The sequence below is a fragment of the Bactrocera latifrons genome, unplaced genomic scaffold (genome assembly GCF_001853355.1).
Source record: "Bactrocera latifrons isolate USDA-ARS-PBARC rearing strain unplaced genomic scaffold, ASM185335v1 scaffold_155, whole genome shotgun sequence".
In the NCBI taxonomy this organism is placed as follows: domain Eukaryota; kingdom Metazoa; phylum Arthropoda; class Insecta; order Diptera; family Tephritidae; genus Bactrocera; species Bactrocera latifrons.
Genome location: NW_017535019.1, coordinates 704,488 through 714,772, shown reverse-complemented (window position 1 = coordinate 714,772; position 10,285 = coordinate 704,488). Strand labels below are relative to the sequence as shown.

The following is a 10,285-nucleotide window of genomic DNA, read 5'->3' as shown; positions in this document are numbered from 1 at the left end:
TATACCCTGTTCAGGGTATAAAAAGTGGTCATGCACTCGTAGGCGATAGTCTTCAAAAAAAGGCGCGACTTCAGCATAAATTTTAAATATAATTGAGTTACAAGATGCCAAGTGCTGGCGAATTGGCTGAAATGCTAATTTTTTGCTCAAGTGTTGCGGATTTGCATTAAATATTCCATTTGTTGGCTGCTTGGTGCTAAAYACCAAAATGTGTTAGTTGTAATTCGGAATTTATTATATTTTTTCTAGAAATTATTTAATGTTTTCAAAGTTTTAATTAATTTTATTTATTATATATTCGTATAATTCAATTGGTTTTTCTGTTACAGCAAAAGAGTACTCACTGAGTTAGCTTCCTCAGTTTATTTTTAAACTCATTTTCTACCAAACTGGATTTAAGGACTTTGTTGCAGTGATCACTGGTTATTTTATTTATTTCCTGTACACAATAGCCCATTAAGGAGAGACCATCTTTTTATACGATCTCAAATCGGGTTTTAGTGGCACAAAATGACAAAATGCTGGGTAAATTTTAACTTTTTTGGAACTTTTTTCAACTACAGGCAATTGAGCGAACACTATCTTAGAATTTCCTGTCATTTAGAGTTCAATGTTTATTAAATATTTTCGAATTCTAATTCGGAAGCAATATCACAAAATTTTGAAATTGTAACTACGAAAATCTTGAAGATTGGGTTTTTTTTAGATAAATTATCTACTATGGAACTTTTAAGAAGTAATTTCTCTTATATGTGGGCTGTGCACCACTTATAGCGTAGGATGGTTAGGCTGCCATCAAATCAGCAGTAAATATAACATGTACATATATCATAGATATATATACTATATATATATGTCGGCTGCGCTCTTTGATAAAGTTGCATTGAATAAAGCGAGGTGAAATTATCTTTCTCCTCCACTGGTCGGGTTTTGTAAAATTGAGATTAAAATATTTCGGCAGACGCAGCTTTGGAAAGCTCAGCTAAATGGATGGGGTTGATAATATCTGCTGTAACAAATTTGTTGTAAACTTTGGAGGTTATATACACTAGTTTTCTGGATTTTTCTGGTTTTGCAAAGACCGCATTTGTTTTTAAATAATTTAAAGCTAATACGTTTATATATACTTAAAGCAGTTAAATTTAATGTGGCTTTAAAAAATGTGCCCATTTGTTGGCACTATAGCTGTTATGCCGATACCCTTTTTTTCTTATACACTTTGCGGTGAGCATGATAAGTATGTGATGGTTCATCCGCAAGCAAACAAAAATAAAAACAAAAAAAACATCGTTTAACGAAAGATTTAACGAAATAAAGTGGTGATCATTTTACGGAACACAACGAAGTTTGTGGGTCTTCTAAAAATGTAGTTTTTTCATCCCAAAAAAAAAAAAAAACTCTTGTTTCAAATAAGAATTTTTCATTCAGATATGAGATATTGTAGTATTCAAGTAGAAAGAAAATAATTAGATCGATAGGCAACCTTGTTCACCACAACGGTACTTTTTTAAAGACGTCAAACAGCACTGTAATTTTGGTTCTGGTGCTCAGATCTCTATGAAATTTTATAGAAATAATACTAGAAGAATATACTTTAATAAAATGAAACGCCGCGACGATTTAACTCGCCGTTTAGGGTTAATGGACAAATGTTTGTCGAAGTGAGATTCGTAGATGTTAGATTAACCCTACGACCTAACGAAATTCCATTTGGCAAAGCTTAGTCACAAAAGTGAAAATAAAGTTCTGATGTTTTCTGAACTTATTCCAGTGTGCCTTTATGATGAATCAAAAATTTGCATATCCACAAGCCAAATAATAATAAATAAAAATTTTGTGGTTAAAACTTTATTAAAAACAGTTTAAAAAAATCTATAAGCAATATTTTTTTTTATAACATTTTGAAAATCATTCCAGTTTTCTCGAAAAAAAGAAATAATAAAATATTCGAAATCAACTGCTACTGCTAACTAAAACTACTAATAAATAAATAAAAATAATAANGCAAGCGCAACGTTCCAGAAACTATGTGAATGATTTATTTCAAAACATTTGAAGCCACTGAATAAATTAAGCACATAAGTAACGGTGGATTCCCAAGCGTAGCGGCAAATAATTGCCAAATTGCAGCAAAACACAAACCAGCAAATGGAAAAATTTTGTGCAAATTGCAGAACTGTGTCAACTGCGCCATGAAGTATGCAACGAGCAAACTAAAATCAGCACAAATACTCACGCGCAAACATGAAGAGATAAATGCAAACAGTTGACGAGAATTCCCAAAGGTCAGATAGAGTGAAATTGCGCGCGAAAAATTCGACTGATTATCAGCAATGCAAATGCAAGCTACGAGTGTGTATTGGTATGTGAGTAGGTGGGAGTAAATGAAAGTTGCGAAAAGGTTAGTGGAAATTAAAAGAGAAGAAAAACTATAAAATATTTAAAATAATAGAAAATTGTAAAAAAAAAATCAAAAATTAAAACTAAGAAACGCATTTAGAAAGATAAAACTGAAATTTAAATAAAAGAAAATATAAAAAAAATAAAAATATTTTACTATTATAATATTAAAAATATATTTTTTTGAAATACAAAAACACTAAAGTAAAAACTAAAAGCACCATAAGAAAACAAATATTGAAACTAAAACAACAATAAATCAAAGCAAAAATCAAACATTAAAACAGCATAAATAAACGCGAGGAGTATTTTCCTCAAAACTAAAATATTTTTTTCGTCCCTCAATAGCAAGCTAAACGCCAAAACGTGCAGCAAGTGAAGTGAAAGCCCCAAGTGCGCGACAATTCGGAATAAAACGCTTGCAAATTATGCACAATTGCTCGGAATTCAAATAACGGACAACCGCACCAAAAAAAAAAAAAAAAACAAAATTGCAAAATTTGCCGACTATAAAAACAAGAAAAGCCAGCAGAAAACAAAAAATCTAGTTCAGTGAGTTGTGAAAATGCTGTGGCAAGCGAAAACTAGTGACATTGTGCTGACTGCGATGACTACGCGCCGCTGCAATAGCACAAACAACAACATTGTCGGGCTGCCATAGACATTGCGAATTGTCGCCGCCGCGGAAAACAAAACTACGCACGCGTGCGTCTGTCGGTTTGCCTGCCACATTTCTGTGCATACGCAAATGACTGCGACAGCATAACGCGAACGTGAACCAGAACGCGCTTAGCATAAATAAAATATTCYCGATAATTTCGATGCATGAAATTTGAATGAGGCAAGCGAGCAAAAAACAAAAAAACTAGCACATACATACAAACTAACAAAAATATTTTGGTGCTTAAGTGAGTGTGTGTTTATGCCACTGGAGTAAAGTGGTTGTTGCTTGCAACATTTCTACATTTTCCTCAACTGAAACTGACAGTAGCGACAACATTTTAAAAAAGTGATAACGMAAAAATTACAACAACAGCTACAGCATGCACTAAATGCTCTTGCGTATGTGTATGTGTATGTAGTAGCTGAAARCAGCTGCCAGCGCCGCACGAGTGACTCACCGCCTGCCAAGCAGCGCACAAGTTACTGTKAGAGCGTATTAAAAATGTGCATGTGTGCATATATTTGCAGAAAAATGCATAGAGCGTYGAAATGTAGCAGCTGCTGCTGAAATATGGACAGCCGTAAACGTGTGTGAGCGGTCCSAAACAGTCGTTGTCATAAAAGCGGCATTCGAAACTTAAAAAAAAAAATTCCAAAAATAAATGCAAAAATTACTGACATTAAAATTTCATAGTGCACATAYAAAATGCTAAAAATGTCAAATAGTTGCAACAGTGTCAATGCCGTGMAAAATGTAAACAAGCAAATCGCTTTTCCCTCTCCAAGCAACATTGCAGCGTTACGCTTGACCTTTCCGCTGACCATGTCAACAAGCAACTACGGAGTGTAAACCAAAAAGTTGCAAGCAGAGCTAGACAAACAATACGGTAARCAAAAACGCTGAAAAGTTCTGCGCTGAGCCACGAGTGAAAGTGAAAGTSGAAGTGCAGGTTCAACAGAAGCTGCAAATAATTGAAAACCTTGAAAATAAATTAATTGAAATAAGCTGTGAGTGTCCGCTAACGCCCATTTAGTTGAAGCGAAACGCATTTGAGGAAGTAGCAGGAAAAAAAAATTTTAGTTACTACAAAAAAAGTTAAACATCAGCAGTCAACATGCTGCCGCAACGTTGTCTCTGTGGCAACAACTTGCTGCGCATCACAATGATGGTAGTGTTCGGCTTGGCAAACCTAAATAATGGTGAGTAGAAAATAATTTATTTTGCTGTACGTTGTACGAATTCGTGTTTTAGGGCTGATCTTTTAATATATAATGGATTTTMTGTATATTTCAGAAGTATTAGAGTTTGAAGGTCTTAAAAATTTGAGTGAACAGCCGAAAGCTTCATTCAAATTTTTKAATCTTATTTCCATTTTATTTATTACAAGTCTTCATAGAGATAAAAATTTCAATTAAATAGTTTTATTACATGAGTAATAACACGCTTTTAATCAAATTGTGTATTATTTCCTTGTATTGAATTGATTTAGCTTTCATTCAAAATTTCAAATGAAATTATCGGATCTCTAATCATATGAAGATATGGTGTAGGCAGAGTTAATAGAGTTATTGGTTTATTTTACTTTATTGTTGTCATTGTAGCGTCGAAAAATTTTCCTAAAACTTAATTTTGAGAAATRTTGTCGGGTTGGTTGTAGGTAGCCAGTTATATATCAGGTGCTCTTCCGGTTTCTAACTGGTTATATAACAGATTTTGTTGCATTGTAGCGCCGAAGTGTGTATTCCAAAAATTATTTTGAGAAATGCTGTCGGGTTGGTTGTTGGCAACCAGTTATATAACAAGTACTCTTACGGTTCTTAACCGGTTATATATCAGATAATGTTCCGGTTACGTCTACCCGATTTTCATTTCAGCCGTGCTTTGTGGCACTTATACTTTTAAAAGCGTAATTTTGAATTTAAAAAATTATATTTATTATAACAGAGACGTTAGATACATCAATCAACTAAATTTTATTCCAAAAAATTATAAAAAAAACTTATCAAATAATGATTGTCAAACTAAAAAATTTATTAAAAAGTGATGACTAAAATAAGAACGAAAACCGTCAAATCAAGCGATTTTTGGAAGATTTCTGCAATATTTTTGTTAGTAATGGTTTGCGTCTGAAAAAATCTATTTTTTACGAAGTAAGTCTTTTCGATGTGCTGAGCCGTTTCAGTAATCACACGAAAGTAAAATCACTACTTAATCCTGTTAAAATTTACACACTTCTATCATGAATTCAATATAAAACTAATTTTCATTAGTTTTTACAGAAAAGTGTTTCATATCCGCTGCCTTATCACCATACTACTCATACGCACTGTAGCACAATTATCTGAGGCACACAAATGAGSTTAACAAAACATAAAAAATTTGTTAAAAAAATAGAAAAAATTAATACTAATGCTATTTAAATAATCTGCATTTCATAAACGTCGAAAAAAATCCTTTTGGGTATCAAGAAATAYGCTTATCACACAGCTTAAGCCGATAAAGCGACTTAATCGATTCATAATAAATTGCTTACGTAAAGGTGATTAGCTGTTAYTAACAGAAAGCTATTGCTAATATTTGCATATAATAAGAGCTTAGTACTTACTTTTTTAACGCAAAAATAGCATTTACTTTACATCAGYCACGTTTACAAAGTTACCCATACGCACCGTCACACACAAGGAATATTAGGTTTGTTATTATTAAATCGTTAATACTGGATTGGGTTATTCTACAATAAACAAAATGTATAGAAATATGAATTTAAAAAGTAAGTTGCTTATATAATTAAGAAAAATTTAAAGTCTGATCTGATCGCACAAGTAACTTGATTAATTGCAATGGTGCTAGGCGTAGAGAATTATTAGAAATGATAAGAAGAAAAGAATGAAATTATATTCAATGGAGAACTRAGGAGCGTCGAGAGTCTGCCTAGGATGGTTTGGAGAATCAGTACGAAAAATATTTTATTTACGTACCCGTTAGGTATRCAGAATGAGAATTGAAGAGTTAAATTTCAAAATAAGATAAATAAAATGATAAATTTTACTTCAAACGTTTTTAAAGGTTATTACAAAGCAAGTTGTCGTATAATAATTAGCTAATATAAATTCAATAAGTCCAAGGGTGTTAATTTAACAGCTGTTTTGACGGCAACATCTCTTACAAAGTAGCTTATATTTTTCTCAACTTTATTTAACCCTATTTAAATTAAAACAAAATTACATTCAAATTATTTAAAAATTAGAAAAAAATAATTTGACTTGGTACCATTAAATGAATAGAACTTCTTTGTACTAAATAATCTGTAAATTGCTATATTTGGTAATTGAAATGCCACTGCATTCAAAACAATTGCAGCGGAAACCAATTTCTTGATTTTATTATTCATTCATTAGACTAAAACACGGACAACTACGCTGCATACTAAAAAATGTRGTGATTTTCAAGGCTGACCTAGTGTAGCGTCAGCATTTGTAACTCTAGCCATATAATCCAAACAACAACAATTTGCGAAGCAATGAGGAAATTCATTTACCAMAAATTTTCTCTTTCTTCTAGTTCTCGAACACTTAAATTAATTAAATGAAATGGCAGCATACAATTATAAGAACATTGACGCACATGAGTGAGTCCTTACACACACATATACAAGTATTTGTTAATTTTCTTTAAACTTGTTGTGCTGAAAGTTCGGCATTTCAGGGTCATCCACACAAGCTCATCCAATAAAGCGAAGCTTCACAAAGGAAGAAAACTGAATTTTGTGCGTAGCTACAAAATGAAAGTGAAATTCTTGCTTATTGTTAGAAATAAAAATGATTGAAAAATTTGTCGTTGCGGCGCCAACTATATCGATTTGCTTACCTTGAAGGTTAATGCTTTCAGGAAAACACATTTCCCAGACACAAAGCAACAACGGAAGCAACAAACACACACATATACGTAGTATAGAGATGAATAAATTGCTTCATGCGGGAGTGCACTGCGGGTGGGGTGTTGAGCGGCGTCTAAATTTTCATGTCACTTTGGGCGCTACTGTGTCAGCTGTCACAGCGCGCCAAACTATGCAGCTGCCAATAAAAGTCAAACTTTGTAAGAGCGTGATGGACGTGCAGAGCACATGCGTTGCTGGGGCATCAAGTTGAGAGAATGCGCAAAATACCAAACAACTTGTAATAAAGGGGAAATGTGCAAGAATTTGTTGCTGCAGCATACACATGGCAATGCTGATATGCGCAAAATTTGAATTGAAGAAATTGGAAAATTGAAAAACTTAGACTAAACTGAGCATAACTACTTTCACAATATAATTCTCCCTGCTCACCAGTTCGCTTTGTATTTTTTTGAGTTTGGAAATTTTGCAGTGACGTTGTTTTATTGTGTAACGCAACGAAATTGCTTAACGCTTGAAATGGTTTAAGGTTTATGTTTGAGTATCAGTATTGGATTGGTGGGTATCATATCCAGTTGGCATGAGAAAAAAACATCGGCTCTTGAAAAAAATATTGGAATAAAAACTCTGAGGTTTAAGTACCACTCCGAATAAAAACGACAAAAATACTTTTTTAGCAGAGTTGCCACATTTTTGAAAATCTTGATAAAAAAATATTGTAATTATATATGTATCTAAAGTATATGTATGTACTAGATTTTAGCCATGTTTTTGGTAATAAAAATATTTTTCGCAGGGTTGCCACTTTTATGCAAATTTAAAGTCTAACTACATGATAAGAAATTAAAAAAGAATGCGGTTGCTGAGCTTATTTGGTATATGGTATATTATTTTAGCGGAGTGTTGCCACCTATTTAAATATGCAGCTTTGTAAAATTTGATAAAAGAACGAATTTTTATTATTAAAATAACAGATTGTATATAACGTATTGCAGTGGTTTCGAAAGATTTAAAACTGAGCTTATTTTCTAAAAATGGTTGCCACATAAATTTTTTTTTTTTTTTTTTGTAATTACATTGATAAAGAAAAAATCAGAAGGAAGGGTTGCCACTTGACTGAGAATTGTCAACATACATATAATATAATCAATAATATCTATCGAATTAAGTGAATTTAAAAGCTGTTTGAAGCAGATATAAATATTGCTCAGCAGCTTAAAGAAGCCAGAAGTAAAAGAGTGTAGCTATATTTTTTAATTTTTTAAGTCGAAAGAATTTTTAAATGAGAGCCAAAGAAAAGAAATATAAAATTGGAATAATATTAGAAGGTGGATTGAATGTATTTTCATAAAGGGTTGCCACCTGTTCTAATTATTTTTTCTATTTGATAATGCAGAAAAGGAATGGGGCTTTCAAAATTTGGGCAATTTCCAGAAGACCACTTTTGAAAATTTTTTGAGCAAGGTTACCACCTAATTGGAAATTGTTAAGATCTGAAAAATGTAATTGAAAATATCTCAAAAACTTTGCATATTTTTATTTATTTTATTGTCTATGACTTAACCAAGTTAAAATTGTTTTCACCTCTCGTAGATCTAAGCATACAACTTCTTGTTTTCGCTGCTAAGAAAGCTCTTCTGGACATATAATTGATGATTTATCGTTAAAATGCAAACGTGCTTCTCAAATCTTTGACATTGCTTCGACGTTGACATTTTAGACGCACATCAATGCACACTATGTCTTTCAACTACTTTGAAATTTACTGTCACAGCATTTTATGCATCACCTGAGCACACTTACGCAAGMCTATAAGTCACGAATAATTTTGAGAAATATGTGCGGCATTAAAATAAAAGTAATAAAGAAAGTTGTAATAAAGCTGACAGAAAAACTCACACGTGCTTGCCACATCCTGAATTTATGAATGGCAGTCATATATTATATGCTTTTCAGTGCGGTGAAGAGGCCACAGACAATTTCTWATATTTCAACAACAGCGAAGCCAATGGAAGGCATAAGAAGTCAACATGAATAAGTTAGCGAAAGCAGAAAGTAACGGGAGGGCATAAAAATGTATTGAAAAATTATGAAAATTTGAAAGAAATAAACACGTTTACAGCTATGTATGTGTGTGCACCCGCCTTACGTGTGTATTGTGTTTGCAACACATATATGCTGTTGTGAACACATCTAGAACGAATGTTCARCAAACCGCAAATTCGTTTTTGTCTTCATTTTCATACATACTATTATTGCAGTACGAATTGTTGTTGTTGTTGTTGCTATGTGGTCTCCAAATAATTGTGTAGGTAGATATGCGGCAACTGACTTCCTTCACTTGCTTTCAGGTTGCGCTGGTGTAGATATGAATGCATGTGTTCACGTATGTATGAATATATGTGTGTGTATATAAACATTTACAAACATGTACGTATGAATTGTATACACATGTGTGCATGAGAGTTGTGTAAACGTGTTATCATCAGCAATACCGCCAATAAATAGTCGCAGCAATTGGTTACGGCAAGGTTTTGACGATTTCAAATTGCTAGGGGCAAAGCATACATGCAGGCGCACAAACACAGGGGCACAAAAAAAAATACAAAAAAAAAACTCAAAAAACACTTCACACTAACACGCACAGACGCTATACAAGCATTTTCTCAATATTTTCATACCTTTTCGCTCAACACACACATTTACACCTGCTTTGACAACCATAACTTTTTTATGTGTGTGTGTGTGTCGTGTCAAATAGTGTTTTGTTCATTGTGCCGATTGCCGTTGTCATCGATTTGAGGCAAACAGCAGTTTTCAGCACTTGATTCATCATAGTCACTCACGTCATGAGTTGTGCGCCCTTCGGCGCATTGTCTGTCTGTCTATTTGTTGTCAAATAGCAAGTGCTTCAACAAGCGCGCCTAGTTGTAGGCTATTATTTAGGCATTTTCGTCTAGGTTTAAGTTCGTTTCATCTGTTATGCCGCTTTCATTTTGCTGTGCTGCGAGTGCTCTTTTTTTTTATTATTCCTCGATTTGCCACTTACTGTGTTCGCATTTTATTACCACTTTTGTGAGCGTGTTTCTGTGTAGTTTTGATTTTTGTGTCATAACTTCAAGATTCGGCACATCAACACATTTTGACAGCCAACTCAAATTCCCTACCATAAATTGTTGCTTTCTTGTTGTTAGGTACATGTATGCATAGGTGTTATATATGTTAGAAGGCAGAGTGTATTAGAAAGCTTATATTCGCCTGTATTTTACAATCTTTCGACTTTTTGTCACTGCAAAATATATATTCACATTATATCGGTTATTTGC

General features: G+C 33.1%; 1 protein-coding gene across 1 annotated transcript in view; it reads left to right on the top strand.

The window, feature by feature from the left end:
• The first annotated feature begins 2,643 nt into the window (after positions 1 to 2,643).
• LOC108966090 overlaps positions 2,644 to 10,285 on the top strand; it is a 158,759-nt gene continuing 151,117 nt past the window's right edge. The window contains exon 1 of the mRNA XM_018928828.1: positions 2,644 to 4,263. Within this exon, the coding sequence (XP_018784373.1) occupies positions 4,179 to 4,263 (85 nt within the window). The 5' untranslated portion in view covers positions 2,644 to 4,178. The remainder of the gene's footprint in view (positions 4,264 to 10,285) is intronic.